General features: G+C 43.1%; 1 protein-coding gene across 4 annotated transcripts in view; it reads right to left on the bottom strand.

Annotated features, from left to right (window-relative positions):
• Window positions 1-20,728, bottom strand: part of ECPAS (Ecm29 proteasome adaptor and scaffold) — a 67,224-nt gene that overhangs the window by 10,509 nt on the left and 35,987 nt on the right. For all 4 annotated transcript variants that reach the window (XM_060268921.2, XM_088658406.1, XM_035140563.3 and 1 more), the window contains 18 exons: window positions 20,481-20,626; window positions 19,373-19,427; window positions 16,801-16,915; window positions 14,696-14,764; window positions 14,252-14,369; window positions 12,212-12,379; window positions 11,486-11,565; window positions 10,966-11,071; window positions 8,715-8,762; window positions 8,402-8,523; window positions 7,979-8,129; window positions 7,395-7,460; window positions 6,682-6,771; window positions 5,426-5,492; window positions 3,597-3,688; window positions 3,409-3,475; window positions 1,575-1,766; window positions 865-1,073 (listed from right to left, as the gene is read on the bottom strand). In XM_060268921.2, coding sequence (XP_060124904.1) covers window positions 865-1,073; window positions 1,575-1,766; window positions 3,409-3,475; window positions 3,597-3,688; window positions 5,426-5,492; window positions 6,682-6,771; window positions 7,395-7,460; window positions 7,979-8,129; window positions 8,402-8,523; window positions 8,715-8,762; window positions 10,966-11,071; window positions 11,486-11,565; window positions 12,212-12,379; window positions 14,252-14,369; window positions 14,696-14,764; window positions 16,801-16,915; window positions 19,373-19,427; window positions 20,481-20,626 — 1,961 coding nt within the window. The remainder of the gene's footprint in view (window positions 1-864; window positions 1,074-1,574; window positions 1,767-3,408; window positions 3,476-3,596; window positions 3,689-5,425; window positions 5,493-6,681; window positions 6,772-7,394; window positions 7,461-7,978; window positions 8,130-8,401; window positions 8,524-8,714; window positions 8,763-10,965; window positions 11,072-11,485; window positions 11,566-12,211; window positions 12,380-14,251; window positions 14,370-14,695; window positions 14,765-16,800; window positions 16,916-19,372; window positions 19,428-20,480; window positions 20,627-20,728) is intronic.

Raw genomic sequence — 20,728 nt, 5'->3', positions numbered from 1 at the left:
AATAGGGACATAGTTTCCAACGCATTTTAAGACTCGGCCACCAAGCCGTATCATTAAAAATATGAAAGAAAAGGATATTGGCTGTCTTGAACCTCAAGATTATTTTGCTTGTCAGTAGTTCTTTGTAAGCCATGAAATATGGTTCTATGGGCAAATACAGGGTCCAGGGACCACTGTTTGCAGGGAAACATTATGAATAATGAAGCTTGAGCAAGCCCATCTTTAAGAAATTTCAATACAGTACCAACTGACTGGCCTAATCAGCACCTCCTAAAGTAACATGCAGATTGGAACTTAGCTATCCGCCAACTTTAATGCTTCTTGCTTTGAAAGTTTAAACATGCCTCAGCTGAAAAACTTTAGAAATACATATCTTGAGATAAAATAATACGTATTTAAATGCAACTTTTCATGTGGTTTTTTAAAAAATAAAAAAATTAAAGATCAATATGGAAACAAGACAGGTGAACACGTGCAAAAGTGATACAGCCCACAAAAAATACTAATTCATTCATGCCCTAGCTACGGTACGAAGCACTTTAAAAAAGCCTTCCCCTCACACCACCCAATAATTATCCTTTGTAGCCAACCAGATTTGTACCAACACCTGGCAGCAAAAAGCAGGGAGGAGAGAGAGAGAAGAGATTTACCAAAGCAAGATTCAGGTCTAAAAATATTCAGGCCCCATCCAGTTTCACGTTATATATCAGAATTTTTCTTTGCTTGACAGCAATATCCAAATAGAAGGCATCCATGCAAAAGGAAGAAGATACAAATACTTGTGGTGTATTTTATCCCCATCTACTCTATGGGGCTAATTGCCTTCTCCCTTAAAATGCATTGCACAGTAACTGCGTTTCTTACCTTTCCTGCCCACGTTCTTCCAGACAGGCCTTGCACCAGAGCAGAGAGCACCATGCCCAAGTGCGGAGGGACCAGGGAGCCAGTTTGCTTTGCAATAGATGCCATGCTGGCTGCTCCTTGAGCTTTCATCTTCCAAGACTGGGACTGCAAAGCTTTCTGGGTGATTGCTATCAATTCTTCCATATAAAGCCTTATGCCACCATAGGTACCTAGGTTTCAAAACACACACAAGGTTCACAGGGTGAGGAAAGAGCACCAGAACCAGGTTAGATTTAGAATACAGTTTCATGTTGTTGTTGTTGTTTAGTCATGTTCAACTCATCGTGACCCCATGGACCAGAGCACGCCAGGCACTCCTGTCTTTCACTGCCTCCCACAGTTTGGTCACTCATGTTGGTGGCTTTGAGAACACTGTCCAACCATCTCGTCCTCTGTCGTCCCCTTCTCCTTGTGCCCTCAATCTTTCCCAACATCACGGTCTTTTCTAGGGAGTCTTCACTTCTCATGAGTTTCATGAGAACTGCTCTAATCTTTACCGAGAGAACATCTTGGGACTTAGGAATTCTCCGAGGCCAAAACTGAGGACTGTGTTCATTCACTATTAAAACTAATGTGTGCACTTTTGGATTTGTATCCCACCCTTTCTATTTCATTAACAGCAGCTCAAGGGGGTTAAACGTATTCAATTACAACTCATTAGATCAACTTACCAGGCACATTTTCCTGCCAGACTTCAGTCCACAGGTTGCCCTCTTCCTTCTCGCCTTTTTCTTCCTCGGGGACCTCGTGCATGCCCAGGAAAGCCAGGGGCAAGACATGCCTGGCTTGGTTCTTCAGTACATCTGGGCTGTAGCGCCCAATGGCATGGATGGTTAATGCACAGGCCATTTTATAGACTTGTTCTGAAGTAAAGAACAAAGTTATAGGTGTGGCCACCTGGCTTTCTGTCAGCTTGCATTTCTTAGTACGGAAAGTATTGATCTGGTGTGTGGAGGTTTTTCCTATTCTAATTAATTCAAGAGGGTTCTGGGAGCTTCTGTGTGTGAAAGAAACAAGCAGAAGGTTCATGATATTTGGGTTATTCCTTCAGAGAAGCTGATTTCAGCTGGCTTAAACTGGTTCTCTCTTTCAGTCAAGGTCATGCCGACTATAAAAGTAAGGCCAGAAGGAGCCTGGGGTTCACTCTTTTTTATCTTTGTTCCTTCTGGTGTGGTGCTCTGTACATGATATGCTTAGTGTTAAAGTTTAGACCAGGCTTCTTCAACCTCAACCCTCCAGATGTTTTTGGCCTACAACTCCCATGATCCCTAGCTAGCAGGACCAGTGGTCAGGGATGGTGGGAATTGTAGTCTCAAAACATCTGGAGGGCCGAGGCTGAGGGAGCCTGGTTTAGACTTATTATAAGTTATTGTAAGTTTAGGTTAAGTCTGCTACAACTGGATGTTTTATGGACAGTGCCAATCCTGATTGTATTGGATTTGTGACATTATGTTTATTAGCCTTCAGTAGCAGTAAGGCTCTGGCTGGATAAAATATTTAATGCCTCTGGTCTATTTTTTGGGAATCCTGCAATGTGCTTAAGTTTTTACTCTGCTAACTATACGTTGGGAGTTCTGCTCTGAATCGCTATATGAGTAGAATTTCATGACACTTTTTTCCTTTCCACTGCAGGACTGGTGCAGCGCATGATTCCATAAATATCTTAAGGAGCTCATTTATCAGGCATTAAGTTTTAAAAGTCTGTAAATGAAGAATAGTCCACAACATGCTGGGTTTGTTCCAATAGCTAAGGATCGTCACCTTCTTTTTGAGTTGCATTGGATCATATAGAAGAGGCCGTGGTTATTATTGTTCAAGTCTGTAGCCATTTTCTACCTGCTTTAAAAATCTCTGTTCTCACACAGGGAGCTGATGTTGGGCCATGCCGCAGATTGACAACTAAACTACCATATTGGCGCAAATATAAGCAGCACCTGAATATGTCGCACCTTAAAAATTCAAGGGGTGAAAAGACAAAAAAGACAAAAGCCGAATATAAGCCGCTCCCTTAAAATTATGCAGGGACTCACACCCGTTCCGTTTTGCTGTATGTCGGTTTCAGCAGCAATATCGTAAAAGCCAATTTTTGTAAGGTTGCGAATTTAAGCCACACTTTTAACATTTCACGGGCGGAATTTGGGGGGAAAGTGAAGCTTATATTCAGGCCAATAAGGTAAGTGATTTTTGAACCCTTGTCTCCTACGATTCATATCCAAGCCCCAATCCAAACTGGTTCTTCACAGGGGACTTTTAAAATGAGCCATACCAATTCACAGAGGAGGAGTCTGCTCTTAGGTAAGGGCACAAATTAATATATGATGCATGGCACTTCTAGTTAATTAAAAAAAAACTTACATCATGGAAGCAATGAAGAGACAGGCACTAGCATCAACTATTTGGTGAATTTATCAGCCATATTTTTTTTCCTGTCCCGTAGTATTTATCATTTCATGAAACAACAAAGTTTAAAATGCACACACACAACAATGACAACAAAAAACATACCTTCTTTCTCCATGTACCAGCTGTTCAGCTTCTGCAGCAATTTGTCAGTGCTGCTGTCCCGTGAGGTCTTTTTAAATGAAATAAAATTAGAAAGGCTCAAATCATTTTGGAACACCTGAACGCAAAAAAAAAAAACCACCCAGAAGTAATAAAATATAAAACTGAGGAGGCACCAAAGCTCCACTCACCCGAACTAGATGTCCCATGGCAAAGGCGAAAGTTTTTTGCACCACGGTGTTTCGATCAGTTAGGCCACTGAGCAAAGCGCTCATGAGCTTGCCTGCGTGGAGAAGAAAATGAGCCAAAATGGTAGCTTTGACAACTGATTTTAGTTCTGCATTTGAATTAAGGGGCAAACTTAATTAAGCCTATGCTCTTTGTAGGATAGCCCCTTTCCTTGCTAAAATTACCATTATTCCAAATATAGAACTCTTCGGGCTGGGGGGGTGGCCTCACAAGAACAATCAAGGGAATAAATTGAGCTCCTAAACGTTCCTTTGCTTGGAGCAACATGCGCTCCAACTGCCTATCAGCTGAAGTAGTTTCCATTAAATTATTTCTTCCCTCCCTCTCCCCACTGCATCAGCTCAAAGGCAGGAGAAAGAAGCACTTTTCCAGTTTAATGCTTGGCGCTTCCCATCAGTTCCACGTAAGGGACTGACCGGTTGGTAAGACCGACACCTGCCGATCGTGTGATGTCATAATGGCACCCTGATTGACAGCTGGGTTGTGCCACCCAGCTGCCAAAGTTGGCCCACTGGGGTGGGGGCCAGGTAAAGATCTGGTTTACGCAGCCCAAAAGATTCCCTGTCCCTACATTAGGCTAACCCTAATCCGCAGAGTGCCTTCTGCTTTTTATTTAAAATGCTTCAATATAAAAAAACACAAAGCAGAAACAAGAGCTGGCTAGTTCTATATTATAGAAGCATCCCTTTCCCAAATCACTTTTACACCACTCGTTTGCAGTGATTTATTTTTAAATAATTTTTATTTGTTTGCAGTGATGTTTTTAATATGGGGAAGGACCAAAAGACCAGGATGACTCTCCGTTCACTGAGTCAGTCCTACATAAACTGCAGCCCAGGCAAAAGGGCTCTTTATTCAAGGGGTCGGCAAGGTTCCTTGCCTGGGCCGGTTCACTCCAGCGGAGATCCCTCTGTGGGCTGGATCGCGCGCGCCTGCGCAAACATGATTTTCAGCATCTGCGTCTGTGCAGATGCAACTTTCGGCATCTGCACATGCACAATTTTCACCACCGCAGAAGCGAGTCCCCGCGCAGCGCTGGTTTACCGCAGTGCACAGGGACTCGCTGAACAGGCAGCTTGGTTCGGGGGCGGCTCATGAGCCACTTAAACGACCTCTGTGGGCTGCTTGTGGCCCATGGGCCTTGGGTTGCTAGCCCCTGCTTTAATCCCATTTCTCGCAATGCAAAACAATTGAGGCTGTAGCAGAGCCCTCCCTTCAGGAATCTCAGCTGCTCACTGCCATCTCCCTTGGCACATGCACAAGATTTAGGGAAAGGCTGTGACAAAGCCTCTCCTGTTATTAACACTGCTGAAGGAGGACAGATTAGAGACTACAGCACTCAACATTCACATATCCCAGGAACTCAGTGAAACAGTCAGACACCTGATACCAATGTGACAGTCAATGATACCAATGTGACAGTCAAGCTACCATATCTTTCAAGTAGCAGCAGAATGCCCCGTTCCAAGCAATGTGAATAATTTGAGGCATAATTGGGGAAGGATAGGGGTGCATCAGCTATATGCTACCTTCATCTTATGTCTGGGCTGAGGTGTGAGATATTATTATTTAAAATGATGATGGTGATGATGTCGAGCCCTTAGCTGAGCAATCTGAGAGTTGCCCACTACCCCAACCTAAACGCCATCTTTGTCAAAACCAGATTATTCAAGCACAGATAACTAGTGTATATAATTATTAGGAAATGTGCTTCTCACTAGAGACAAGGAACACAGAAAACAACCAAAGCGTGGGGGGGGGGGACACCCACCTGAATACGGTGTCAAGTCTTGAGGGCACTGAGTGGTCAGTGATACAATTACACTAGCACAACCGCCCTGAAAATATTGAAAAGCGAAATCCAGTTATGAGCTTACTCTGCTGGGCGACATACAGGTTTTGCAAGCCTATGCACATTTACCAGACATGTAAAGCTGATGTGTATTTTAATATTTAGCTTCGGCTTAAAATGCATACTTTTAACTCTTGGGTTTCATTCATTTTACTTTTTTGAAAAAACAACAACACTTGGTTTGAAGTTGGTTTTCACTGACAATTTTAACGTACATATTATATACTTTGCAAACCGCTTATTTGCACTTAAGTGGTATGTAAAATGTTGTTAAATAAATATTTGAATTGCTTTGAAATAAGCCCCACTGAATTCATCAGAACATATTTTGAAATAAATATGCCTAGGATCGGGCTGACAGTCATTCATTGTCAGGCTTCAGGGAATCAGATCCCTCCCCCAGTGGCAGTAATTAAGCAGATCAAACGAAAGGAGAGTTCCTACCAGATAAGTTCTTTAATAATCACAGCAAGAGACAACGGAATGCATATCTCTCAAAAAAATGGCATTGCTCCCAGTAAAGGTTTACCCCTTCCGTCCCCATTAATCTACGTCACTCCTACATCGGATAATCTGAGCTTGTTGCCATTGCACTTTCTGTTCTATTACTTTCCAAGCCCTTCTAGTCTTAGACGAAGGGGGGTCAGGAATGCTGTCCAAGGAGACTGAATCTGCCAGCCGTCTCTCTCTTGGTGTTTCCTCTTCTAGCTGTTCCTCATTATTTCCCAGCTTTCCCCCTCTGGGCTATGCCCCTCTGCAAACCACTGTCCTAAATCAAAACTGTCCTCCTGCCCTTGGAAAGGTTCAGAAAAATGAGGGGCGGCTCCCACCATTCCTCCTCAGTCCAGTCCCTGACATTCATTCTATTGGTACTTGCAGTTTCTATATTCATCCTAGGTACCTGAAACTTTGGGGAATCTACGCACAATGGATTGCACCCATTCTCTCCCTCTCCCTCTCTCTCTCTCTCTCTCTCACACACACACACATATGTGTGCCTTTTCATTACCACTGAGCCTCCGTCACATTGACAGTTGCCGCCCCACCTGAGGGCTCAGCTCATCATCACATCTTAAAATCAAACGATCACAGAGCTATATAGCAGACAATGCATATTTCCCTGGCCATTTAGTCTGTCCTCCTTGCAAAACACACTCCTAGAGAAATAATCATACCTTGGTGCCAATGCCTAGTCCACTCCTAGTCAGCTCACACAGTCTAGGAACCAGTTCACCCAGGACAGAAACATCCAAATACTGTAAGCACTATAGAAAGTTTAAAAAAGAGGTGAAAATCAAAAGACAGATGAGACTGGTGCCATTATATTAAAAAAGAAATGCTGTTCATAAGCTGCTTGCTAGCGCATCACCAGAAGGCTTAGGGACAATCTAGTTGTGCTGTGCGAGACCTGCGACGGGCAACCTGGGTGATAACTGATCACCTGCAGAAGAGCAAAGGTGTGTGCTTAGGGGGGAGACTCAGATGATCAAGGGCCTAGAAACCAAGTTTTATAAGGAATAGCTGAGAGAACTGGGTATGTTTAGCCTGGTATAGATAGCCCTCTTCAAACATCTAAAGGGCCGCCACATGGAGGATGGAGCAATATTATTTTCTCCTGCTCCAGAGGCTAGGGATTCGTTACAGGAAAGGTGACTCCGGCTAAACACCAGGAAGATTTTTCTGGCAGCAAGAGCTGTTCCAACAGTGGAACAGACTCCCACAAGTGGTGGTGGGCTCTCCTTCCTTTGAAACCAGAGGTTGGAGGGCCATCTGTCATATATGATCAGATTGAGATTCCTGCATTGCCTGGGGGCTGGAAGAGATGACCCTCAGGGTTCCTTGCAACTCTTAAGATTCTATGATTCTTAAGTGAACACGAGTTACCTACCATGTTGATAGTCTCCATCATGGGGGAGGATTTAGCAGCACTGAGTCTTGCACTATCCATTGCCGCCTGAAGGACACAGAAAAAAAGTATGTGTATAACCAGAATCTGAAGTTGGGAAAGCAGCAGGAGAAAACAGAAGGTGTATATGGTCACCCAACAAGAAGAAGGGTAATATTAAAAGCGTCTGGAGAGTCAGAGGAACAAAAATCCCATGAGCAGGAAAAGGAGGGGAACTCAATGGGGATTTAGAAGTATTTGACTGTACGCAAGATTTCACTTGTTTAGTTAACCTGAGATTTATATTTTAACTTGGGGTGGGGAACCTGTGGTACTCCAGATGTTGAACTCCCAACTCCCATCAGACCCAGCAAGCATTCCCAATGGTTAGAGATGATAGGAACTGTAGTCCCGCAACACCTGGGTTCTCTATCCATTAAAGTGGCATTTTAAAAAATAAACTGTTTATTTCCATTAAATCCACCGTCTCATTCCTCCATAGCCGCAAAAGCTTTTAACACATAACTGCTGGTGTCCATTTACTTCTATATGTGTGTGCCATACTTTAACTTTCCGCTTGCACCTACCTTTTCCTGCTCCGTAGCACGCAGACTCAAGTAATTGAGGACCTGGGGTTCCAGCACACTCAGGGACTCCAACAAAGCTGGGATGAGCTTGGGTGCGTGTGGCTTGAGCATGGCCCCAGCACTTTTACTGATCTTCACCAAGGTGTTAATGCTGTAGCAAAAGGTACAGAGAATAAGGATGGAAGAAAAGGGGGCAGTTCTCCAACAGCTTGGCTTTACCCCCGAAGGCACACTCTTCCATTGTCTCCTGAGACAGACAGATTCCAACAACAACAGTACAGAAATGCCTTACCTTAAGTAAGTATATCAATAGATGGGGTTGTCTATTAAGAACATATGGAGGACCAGAAGAAAGATAACAGTTCTTTGGTTGAATATACTCAAGGTATTCAACTGGGGAGAATGGGAAAACGGAGAACACACCTGAGAGTCCGCACTTCTGTCACAGTATTCATCATTCCTTTATCAAGCAGGCATGGCAACAGGACAGCTATTGTTCTCTGGCCTGCAGCTCCTTTAGACGGGTCGCACATCTTCACACACACCTCAAAATAAAAGGAAGACACTCCAGTGTGACCCTCCGCAAGCTCTGCTCCTTGAATGAACATGTATGTTGCTGTGATGAATGTAAGAAGCCTCAACCAAGAATACATGGGGTCAGTTTGGGAGGGGGGGAGGGGAAATTCTGCAGGTCAGTGGAATGGCTTTGGTCCATGCAGATGCAATGAAAATTTACCTTACTTAATGTTTTCAGGGCTAACTCTGCTGCCTTCCGTACAGATTCCTGCAAAAGAAAAAGAAAAAGGGGTGGGGTTAGGGGTAGGGGGGGAGTTTTAGATTTTAAGCTGTTCAATGTAATTTAAGTCACTATCAACCACAGAGGGATTTCATCCTGATGTTTTTGTCCTAACCTTTGTTGCTCATTTTGGGAACCGTACTACCTGAATCAGTATGGGAGATGCCCCATAGGGCGAAAATAAAGGGCTTGCCTGTAGAGTTCAGGTGTAACAACCCTGCTGCACACAGCAGAGACAGGTTAAGACACAGGCACACTCCAGCATCAAACTCACCAACCATCTATGGTATAGGCACAAAACTTAGTGAGATTCAATAGGGCAGGAGTGAAGAACCTTTTTTGGCCTGAGTGTCACACCTCCTCTTGGTCAACTCACTGGGAATCACGTTTCAGCAGCAAGGGAAAGTGGGTGTGCGCCCCCCCCCCCAATGCAACCACCCACAATAGTCTCCAGCTCACTCCAGCAATTAGGCTTGAAAAAGAAATTTGGCTGTTTTGCAAGCCTAAATGCTAGAGGGGAGTGATCTTCCTGGTCTCCCAAGAACCTAGGGAGGGAGGCTTAACTCTTCCCTTTCCAGGAAAACCACATCCTGCCCTCCAGCAACCATTAGGCTGACAGGGGGCAAATTGTATATTCAAGCCAATAGCCCCCCCCCAGCCTAATTACAGCGAGCAGAAGTGGGGTTTTTTTGGCCTGGAAGTGGCGAGTGTCACAGTACATGGCAAGATCATTCTTGTCCCAGCTGTAACCACCATCATAATTAGGCTTGAAAGAATATCCTACTGCCTCCAGCAGAATACCCTTTATACTCTTTGCAGGACTAATTGTGGTGGAGCGGGGAGGGGCGGGGCAGGAAGGGGAGGCTGTGAGCTGTTAAGCTTCACAGTGGAAAAATTACAGGCCTCTAGTTCCAATGGCAACCTGGGGTGAGGAGTTCTTAAAACAGGAGGGAAAGATTTAAACCCCCTCCCTGCTATACCACAACTGATTACATTTGATGATACCTACCCCCATTAATGTACAAAATTAAAAATACAGAGATCAAGATAATAATAATATTATTTTTACCCCGCCCATCTGACTGCATTGACCCAGCCGCTCTGGGAGGCTTCCAGCATGTATAAAAACATAGCAAAACATTAAAGCTTAAAAGGCTTCCCTATACAGGGCTGCCTTCAGGTGTTTCCTAAATGTTATAAATTTCTCATCTCCTTAACATCTAATGGGAGGGCATTCCACAGGCACTCACTACCGAAAGGGCCCTCTGATCTTCTCAGTTAATCTGTCCAGGGTAGCTTGACCCTGGGCTCTACCAAACTTTAAAAAAATAAATTAATGTCATTTAAGGACCAGGAGGCAAACCGTATTTACCAATACTATGAAGATGCTTCAAAAGTTAAGACGTAAGCTCTGATACGTTGTACAGTCATACCTCGGTTTAAGTACGCTTCGGTTTGAGTACTTTCAATTTAAGTACTCCGCGGACCCGTCTGGAACGGATTAATCCACTTTCCATTACTTTCAATGGGAAAGTTCGCTTCAGGTTAAGTACGCTTCAGGTTAAGTATGGACTTCCGGAACCAATTACACTCATACCTCGGGTTAAGTACACTTCAGGTTGAGTACTCCGCGGACCCGTCTGGAACGGATTAATCCACTTTCCATTACTTTCAATGGGAAAGTTCGCTTCAGGTTAAGTACGCTTCAGGTTAAGTACTCCACGGACCGTCTGGAACGGATTAATCCACTTTCCATTACTTTCAATGGGAAAGTTCGCTTCAGGTTAAGTACAGACTTCCGGAACCAATTGTGTACTTAAACTGAGGTACCACTGTACCCTCAAAACTGTATCCTCAGATAACTAGAAATAGTATGTGCAGGGCATATCCCTGAAAGTGTTGCTTTTATTAAGATTCTTCGTGGTTTTTGTTTTATAGGCCTTGATAATCACCCAAAATTGTGCTCGCTATGGAGTGGAGGGCAACATCACACTATATTCAGGGCAAAGCAAACTCTTAACAGCGGATCTGAGCTTGGCCGACACCAAGAACCAGCTGGAATTCTCCCAGTGATTCCAGTTGGAAAAAGGAAACGTCAAAGTCCTTAGGAGCAAACTGTTTGTGAAAGCCTGTTTTTTTGTCCTGTAGGGACAGAACAATTTATACTAGACACGTAAAAAAACTTTAGTACCTTTATGTCATCTTGCACTCTAAAGAGAGTTTCCCATATTTCTGGAAGTTTATGAATAATGTCGTCCAAGGGTCTTCCTCTTAGCAAATCATTCAATGCTAGACAGCTATGGCAAGAGCTTAGTCATTATACTTTATTAACACAAAGTTTCTCAAAACCAATAATATTTAAAAAACAAAAACAAAACTTAGAAGGATCATTTTACAAAGAGTAATGCCTACGAAGTGCAGACCTCTTAATTTCACTGAAATATTCTGATTTAGCCCCCAGATCTCTTCAAATATAATTCATTCCTATTTTAAAACTCCCTTCCCTCTACAAAAAGAGGCTTTAAAATAGCAGGTGCTTATGAGAGATGCAAATTTTACAGCAGATTCCTTTATTCCTCCTGCCTGTTGCTCAAGAGATTAAAAAATAAGTAAATAATCCAGTGCTGGAAATCTACAGGTGGAGCCCTGAACCTTCCAAAAGCACCAAACTTTTTATTTACATGGCAACAAGTGGTTTCAGAAAGACATACCTGGACTCTCGGATCCGCCACATGTTACTGGTCAAGTTGCTTATTAAATCATCAAGGATTTCTTTCATATATTTGTCCACCTGATCAAATGAAAATGAACTGTAAACATTAACAGCTTCCCTGTATCCAGAAATGCTTTTTCCTAAAACTAAAAAAGGAATGGAAATGTTTCAAAGGTTGTATGTTAAAATATTGTTCTAAGAAAGATAGGCTAATATGCCTAGAATAAAAATGTAAAGTATATCTATGATTTGGAAAAGAGAAGAGATAAAAGAAATACAAAGAATGATACATTTGAAGAATGCAAAGATAAAGGTGGAAATAGAGATTCAAAGAAGTCGAATTGTGGCGGAGGGAAGCTGCGGGTGCGGGGGAGAGTATTAGAGGTATATGATAAGTATGTAATATTTGCTTTCAATGTTTTTGGATTGTTTTCAATCTTTCTTTCTTTTTCTTTTCTTTTTTTTGCTGTACTACTTACCTAAACAAAATAAATAAATAAAATTTGGAAAAAGAAAAAGAAAAGCTTTTCCCTGTACTACACACAGCATGTGTGTGTGTGTGTGCGCGCGCGCATGCATCTAGCAAAGTGTGCCTTATCTGACCTTGTCACAGCGTCTTCCCTGTTTAAAAGAATATCCACCTGTCTAAAACTCTTTTACACGGGACGAGCTGCCAGAACCATCACAAGAAAGATGGGGATAGAAGGGCCTTCTGTTCACTTACTGCAGATTTGTCTGTCACGAGCGCATTCCAAATGCTGGTCATAGCCTGCCGGATCCCTAGGTTGGGGTCAAACTGGTAACGATAGAGACGAGGAAGAAGCTGTGGGAGAAAAGGAGCAAGCTGTTCCCCAGCTTTGGTTGCGATCACATTAAAACCAAAAGCAGCTCCCTGAGAAAACAAAAAAGTAAAAAAGTACAGTAAATAATAATAATAATAATAATAATAATAATAATAATAATAATAATAATAATAATAATATTTATACCTCTCCCACCCCGGCCAAAACGGGCTCAGAGTGGCTAACATCAAATATATGACACATTACCATAAAATCAAGCAATCAATTAAAATACATCTTAAGAATCAAAGTGAAATCCAATCAGATGGCAACCCGCAAAGTAGGAAGGAGTGTTAGGATTATTGCCATCCTGTGCTGCTTCAGCAGGACTGGTGCGATTTGTTTATATCACATGAGTGTCATGTTATTGTATCATTCAGTTTCACGTCTGATGTGTCGCAGTTCAGTGCGGTTCTGTTCTATGGTTGCAGAGAGAGCAGATGTGATTATGAAGCCTCTGTATATAGTTTGCTAATAAAGTAGTTTTAGAACTACACGAGTCTTTCTTCTCGCCGAAGGATGCTGTGCTCTTCTCAGGAGAGAAGGGTCGCATATTGCCAGCACGCTGGACTGAAGGGGAAATGCCAGCCAGAGATGTGCTAACTGGGTTACACTCAGAGGGCGCTGGGGGTCTGCGGTCTCCCCCAGGGGCATATCCCAACAATGAGGACCTTAAATGCTAACTGTTTATAAGCCTGTGTGAAAGGTTGGGGGGCCACTTTCATGCAAGTTCTTATAAGGAAAGGGGGGAGTCAGACTAGACCCCGGCCAAAGGCCTGGCGGAATAGCTCTGTCTTGCAGGCCCTGTGGAAAGATGTCAAATCCTGCCAGGCCCTGGTCTCTTGTGACAGAGCGTTCCACTAGGCCACCACACAAAGGAACCAGGGGAGGGAATGGAGGCAAGTCGGGCGATTCAAGTAATCCCCAAGGTGGATTTAATACTATGTGAATACAGATATTTGAAATACTTTATAATAATAATAATTTATTATAATTTATTATTTATACCCCGCCCAACTGGCTGGGTTTTCCCAGTCACTCTGGGCAGCTCCCGACAGAAAATAAAAAAAAAATACGATAAAACATCAAACATTAAAAACTTCCCTAAACAGGGTTGCCTTCAGATGTCTTCAAAGTCAGATTTCCTTGACATCTGACGGGAGGGTGTTCCACAGGGCGGGCGCCACCACCAAGAAGGCCCTCTGCCCGGTTCCCTTTAACCTCACATCTCGCAGTGAGGGAACCACTAGAAGGCCCTCAGAGCTGGACCTCAGTGTCTGAGCTGAACAATGGGGGTAGACACTCCTTCAGGTATACTGGGCCGAGGCCAGTATTAAATAGCATTTACTTTATGTTTAATTTTTAATTTTCTTTAATGTGATGATTTTAATTGTGAAAATTACTGAAAATACTTATATTAAAAAAAACAACCCAGTTATTGTACCACCACTGTCGGAAGCAGTATGCCTCTGAATACCAATTACTGGAAATCAGAAATGGGTGCAATGCTGCTGAGCCCTTGTCTTACTTTAGAGCAGGCATCCCCAAACTGCAGCCCTCCAGATGTTTTGGCCTACAACTCCCATGATCCCTAGCTAACAGGGCCAGTGGTCAGGGATGATGGGAATTGTAGTCCAAAACATCTGGAGGGCCGAAGTTTGGGGATGCCTGGATTAGAGCTTCTGGTTGGCTGCTGTGAGAACAGGATTCTGGGCTAGAAGGGCCACTAGTCTCATCCAGCAGAAAGTTTTCTTATGTTCTTATCCCTTCTCATTTTTTTTAGATTCTACAATACTGGGTTTCAGATCACAGTTCAAAAACGGGGAACAAATTCCTACATGACCCGGAATGTGCACATTATTACAGGCTTTTGTTTTGTTCCGTTCCACCGTTCACACTTTAGTAGCCTTAAAGGCAATTACCTTCCGAGAGTTCCACATTGCATGGTGATTGGCCAAATTCATGAACTTGTACACCAAGTCCGGCTGGTTGAGGTCGCTAGCGAGCGAACAAAGCTCCTGGTAAGTAGAAAGACCCTGGCTTGGGAAAACAGGAATGAAAAATTAATGCCACTTTTTAAAATAAAAAAAACAAAAAAACTTCTACTTGCAAAAATTACCAGGAAATGGGACTTCTATATTGTCAAAGTCGCATCCTGGGAGTTGATTTAAATAACAGCTATTGGACAGCAGAGCATTTTTCCAAAACTCTTAAATGGGAAAACTTCCTGATAAAACTGAATGAGGAAACCAACACCTTCAGATTTAGCATACAGTATTCATCGTTCTAGAGAAAGAAGGGGGGGGACACACACCCAAGGAAGCCTTTTTCAGAGTCCAAACGTTGCATTTAGTCAATGAGCTTACCCATCTGGAGTCTTGCCGAGGCCTGATCCCTGGAACATCACTGTCTCCCCAGTCACTTCATGCCTGGCTCTGGAAAGAAAGTATGCTTTTACAGTGGTACCTCGGGTTACAAGCACCTCGGGTTACAGACTCCGGAAGTTTGCAAAGTTGACAATGGGTTTCAAATTTATGGCACCTTACAGTAAGTAGATAAGATATGCTTTATTATTTTGAGAAATGTTAGCAAAACGGTGAAACCATGCTCCTGGTGTGTTTGGGACTAAAATAGGTAGGAATGATCTAATATATCCTTCTGTAAGGTTCTCATTACAGTATAATTCCTGCTCATGGGTGAAGCGATGATAGTTTTATTGCTTGCTCTTGTTAGGACCAATAATTTTAATTTATTTTTTATTTGGCATGAAAATATGTATGTTGCTGCGAGCATAATAATTAGTGGAAGTGCAAAGGAAGTAATGTAACAGTCATCTGTATAAAAGAGAGAGAGAGAGAGAGAGAGAGAGAGAGAGAGAGAGAGAGAGAGAGAGAGAGAGATGGCCAAGTTGGGTTCCATATACAGTATAGTAAAAAAAATTAAAAAACCCTTAAAAGATTAGAGAATTATTCAAGTGTTTGAAATCCATCACGTGGTGAGGAAGCAAGTAGGAGTGAGCACACCAGCTCTTCCTCTTCCATTCCCATCGCTCTCCATAAAGTGGAGTCTTCTCGACTCGTGCAAATCCCCTGCCTGATTTAGAACCTGGTTTTCCAAGGTTCCAAATTCCACAGGAAGCTTGCGTGGTTAAAAACTCCCTGCTTCAGAAGTTATTCTTCCTACTTGTGGAGGGTGATGCGCGATAGCAAGGGGCAGAGGGCAGGGACTGTGTACCCATCCATGCACACCCTCGTTACATGAGCTGCTTAGAAAGCCTGAACAGGGCTACAGATTAGACATAGAAATCTACCAGCTCTGTGCTTTACAAAAGGACCTATCATGAAAGCGGCGTGTACAATGGAAAATGGATCACTTTCGCTTCCAAGGACTCCACTTCATTTTCACCTGTCGGGCAGAGTGAAGTGGTGCACCCACCTGTCAAAATTAGGAAGTAAGATGAGGGTGAAAAACTAATGGACCCCACATCTGTGGGTCCCCTCTCTCATGTAACAGATTGTATGCACAACACAGTTTCGAAAATGCTTAAAAGTCTGTTCGTCAGACAACCCGCCCCCAACCCACTCACAGATCCTTGTCTGATCACTGGACACAGTTGGCCCTGGCAAGTATCAACCACTCTCAATTCCAACCTGATCATTGCCACCTGCCCAGATTTTAACTTGTCTGAATTAATTATAAGATGTATTTTAATTAATTGATATGTTTTTATGCATATTGTGTTGTTTTTCTGATGTTAGCCGCTCTGAGCCTAGTCTCGGCCGGGGAGGGCGGGATACAAATAAAATATTATTATTATTATTATTATTATTATTATTATTATTATTATTATTATTATCATCTGAATTCTGCCCCACCTGATTGGCAGTATTTTAGTTATTCTGAAAAGACTTGGGTCTGCAGCATGTACAGTGAATACACCAACTTGTACAAATGTTATAAATGAGCTCACAATCATCCCACTGGCAGGATAGATGGAGCTACAAGGTCACTCAGTCCTGACCTCTACACCCAGACCAGAATTTTCACATTTAGGATTAGGCCGCCATGCAAAAAGGTTTTACACCAGAGAAGCCCACATTCAATCCAAATTGCAGTCTCTAATAAGCATATGGTGGATAACCAGCATGTCCCAAACATCCCTGGGGATTTAAGTGAAATGTTTCACACTCGTGATTCGCAAATGGTGCCCTTCCTTTAGCAATACAGCAAATGTAGGCAAAGGGACTTCAGGTCTTCCTTTCAAAGACACCAGCTAGCACCCTATCTGTGTAATCCTACTGAAATTAATGGACCTAACTTAATCAAGTTATTTAATTTCAATGGGTCTACTCTAAGTAAAACTTACTGGAATACCACTCTTTATATTTAAGTCCTTTATTTTCAGAGCTTTGTCTCTTAAACTACACTCTTCTCTAATAGAGATTCCACACAACAAGGTGCAAACAAGTACCTTCTTCCAGTCATAAGTGTTTCCACAAGAGTAGTAACCAGCTCCTGCTGGTCTTGCTCACTCCCAAGCTCGTACACCAAACCGAGGCCTTTGGAAGCAACATCTTGACTGAGTTCTTCGAGAAACAGAAAGCAAATTTGTATGAATAGGGAATAAGAATTAAGAGCTCTAGCAAAATAAGGATGACATGATGACAGTAAGATATGCTTCACACGCATAAATAATTCAGAAGCTCTGCAAACCAGCTGAGTGTTTGAAACACCACCTCAACCTTGAACTAGCAGAGACATGCAGGCTATAATCGTGATCCAGAAAATCAAGCTCAACAGTCTGAAGTCCTACAAGTTATGGGGAGTCCTCTCTCATGCAAAGGAATGTTGCCTTGATGCATGACAATTCCCCACTGTGCTTCTGGCACATGATAGAAGATTGCAGGAAAAGAGGTTTGCACACTTGGATTTCAATTCCAGAATGCCATAGAGCAGCCTGGAGGAGAAGGGCCTGTGCAGTGTAAGGCTTTGGGGATAACTACAGTCGTACCTTGGAAGTCGAGCGGAATCCGTTCCGGAAGTCTGTTCGACTTCCAAAATGTTTAGAAACCAAATTGCTGCTTCTGATTGGCTGCAGGAAGCTCCTGCAGCCAATCAGAAGCTGCGGAAATTGCATCAGAAATTTGGTTTCCAAAGAACGTTCGTGTCAGGGTTAGAGTGACTACTCTTGAGTAACGACCTTCCACATGCTTGTCTTTCAGACATTTTCATTGGTGCACATTATTTAGTGTAACGGACTGCTGATTCCATGTCTACCCGCTCGAGTCAGATTCCTCCACTGCCCCCCTCCGCGTTTTGGACCAACATAAAAGCCTCGGAACTGAGAAGCGCCTCCCTTTCCTCCTCCTCCTCAATTCCGGCGTCAGGGGGACGGGTCTTCTGCCTGACCGATTCCTGTCCTCTCTCTCCACCTCCCTCTCCTTCTGCCTATGGAGCTGGGGCTCTTGGATGTTGCCAGAGCCCTGGCACTCCCTCTCCATTTCCTGACTCCCTCCATCAGACCCTTCGCTCTCATGACTGCTGGGAGACGGGCTGCTTCGGATGAGGGGGGTGTGTGGTTTCTCTATAAGCCCTCCCCCTTACAGGTCGCAAACCGGAACAGTCACTTCCAGGTTTGTGGCATTCAGGAGCCAAAATGTCCAAGTACCAAGGCGTTAGGGATCCAAGGTACGTCTGTTCTGAAGAGGACAGCGTCTTAGGATCTAGACGACCAAATGGAGAAAAGCAGGGGGAATGGGAACATTGCGTGTCCTATGGCTGCCTGCATAGCTAGGTGCAATAGTAGTAAAAACTTTGAGAGCTTTGTTTACTGTGCACAAACTTCTCTCCCAGCCCATCGTTCTGGTCATGGTGGTCAGTTCCAGGCTCTGCTTTACACATTGATCCAACAGAAAGTATCACTTTATCTATATCATAGCACTAATTTTCTGAAACCAGCGTGTCAGTAGCAGTGTATATTTTTAATTTCCACTTTCTGTTCATATTCAGTAGCCGCTTTACTTCACTGCTTTGCTGAACGACAAACATTACCGTTACATGGGACTGAAACAAATACCGTATACAGGGCTGCATTTAAGAATAACAGTTTGGATAATGCTCTTCTACCTGTATCGATATTTGTAGCAAAAATAGTAATAAACAAAAAGTAAGTTATAATCTTAATTCCAAGAAGGGTATGCTTAAAAAAACAACAACCCAATTTCGATATTCCAGTTTATTTTTTGAACTTATTCTTAAAAGTGCAAAACCAGCAAAAAGACAAAATGAATGCAACTCTACTCAGTAACAACTCCTATTGAGTTCAATGGAAGATACTCCCAGCTAAACTGTATGCAATTGCTGTTTAACTTGCAATAACTTCCACTGCGTCAGCTTTTTCCTTCATCGACAATGCCTGATAATGGTTTCCATTTCTAATAGAGAACACCAAGTTTTTAATCAAGAGGCAAGACTGTGTAAGAATTGGTAGGGCCTCCCCACACACAGAGTCCTCTCTGGAGCCCTCACTGCTGTAATTCAGTAAGATTCCCCCCCCCCCCGGGTATTAAGAAGCACTATTGTTTGCCTTATTGTTACTGGTTCCTTGCAGCTGCAAGTTTCGCCTGCTGCTGGAGGATGGATGCTCAATAACCATCTCTTCCTACCTTTGTGAACCCAGCAAAACAAAACGGAGGAGGGAGATGGCAAAGCACTCCTACCAAACAAACAAAAATCGGGCAAAACCACAGCCAGCCCACGGCTGCCCAAGGCAAAGCAAGGCAAGGCAAGGCAGGAAAACAAAACAAAACAAAACAGTAGGAGAGCCTTGACAGCACCAAGGAGAATGTCAGTGGCTGTTGGCACTGGGCTGATATGGGCACCATGTTGGGGACCCTAATGTTAGTCTGTATGATTCATTTTATAGGGTTTCTAAAACTGCAATGTTATTTTTTTTCTTACTACTTTGTTAGCCACCCTGGTGTTGCGCTGGAGATGTGCAGAACAAACCATGTAAAGTGGAAAGCAAGTACAACTCTACTTACCGTCACTGTCGGATAGAGTAGTTACAAATGCAGTTTGGATTTCTTTGAGATGAGACTGCAAAAGAAGAGGGGGGGAGGCAGCTTTTTTCTCACATTCTTAAGACTCATCCTACTAGAGTGTCTGAAAAAGTCTCCCATTAAAATAAAGAAGAAGAAAATCTGTGCCCAATATCCCATCTGCACATTTGGGGGGTGGGGGGGAAGGACTAGATCACAGGGCAGGAAATTCAAGGCTGTGTATGAACTCAGTATGGCCTGGTTTGCCAGTTACAGGAAAGGATACAGGAAACAAAGGCCCTTTCCCTATGTTACTGTGTTGCCTTCTATGAAAGATACATCTGACCCGGGTCAAAGAGAATATTTCCTCAGAGTCAAACCAACCCCATGAAGTGTGAATGTGTCTCAAGAGACACATCAATCATTCACTTTGTAATCATAATTATTCTGCGATTCAATGCCATCAGTTATCAAATGCAGTGAGATGTGGGACCCCAACAAGGAGCCCTTATACAGTCCCATGAGCTTTGAAAAAAGTTACAGGCCCATGAAAGCCAAACGGTACTATTGCTTCTAATTCTCTTTTGCCAGCCAGGCATTGCACCAAGAACAAATGGAAATCAGTAATACATAAAAGAGGCAAAAGGCGCTGGCTTGGTTCTCATGTCACACTAAGTCAGAAACACCTAAGCAGGCCATCTCTGAGGGAGAAAATCACAGCCAATTTGCTTCTCCCTGGTCATTCAACTGCTGCACTGATCTAAGCGTGCTGTCCAAACCCAGGCTTGCTGTTTAGTTCCCTCCAGACTAACAATGAGTGGCAATCAAGATTTGCCCTTCGGTTTATGGCTCATGGTTTGTCCAGAAGAGCGAAACCAAAAGTTGGGGTTCAGATATCACACTGAGCCATACAATGTCTTAGCTCAGCATAGTGTAGCCACAGGAGGACTCTGCCACAACAGAGCCTATGCAGTTGCCTTGCGCCATGGTTTGGGCTACCATGACATGCAAAAGATTGACAAAACCAGAAAGAAAGAAAGAAAGAAAGAAAGAAAGAAAGAAAGAAAGAAAGAAAGAAAGAAAGAAAGAGAAATTTGCTTTGTCTTCATACCTTAATTTCTTTGTGGGTGCTGAGCTTCTTCACCAGTGATAAAAGCCAGATGCAGGATGCTTGTCTTATGTGAGGGTTGGGGCTGACAATGTGCTTATTCAAAATGACATCCAAGACCCAGGGAACCACGTCGTTAACTTTCGCATCTATTTTAATTAAACAAATGGAGAAGGCGAGAGAAGTTTATTCCAAGCAAAAGAATTTGGAAAAAAAACACGCTGGTCCATCGGCTAGCACTTATTGTTTTC

Source organism: Zootoca vivipara, chromosome 15, assembly GCF_965207765.1.
Source record: "Zootoca vivipara chromosome 15, rZooViv2.hap1.1, whole genome shotgun sequence".
Lineage (NCBI taxonomy): Eukaryota > Metazoa > Chordata > Lepidosauria > Squamata > Lacertidae > Zootoca > Zootoca vivipara.
Note: the sequence above shows the minus strand (reverse complement) of the source record. Positions and strands in the feature narration are given on the sequence as shown.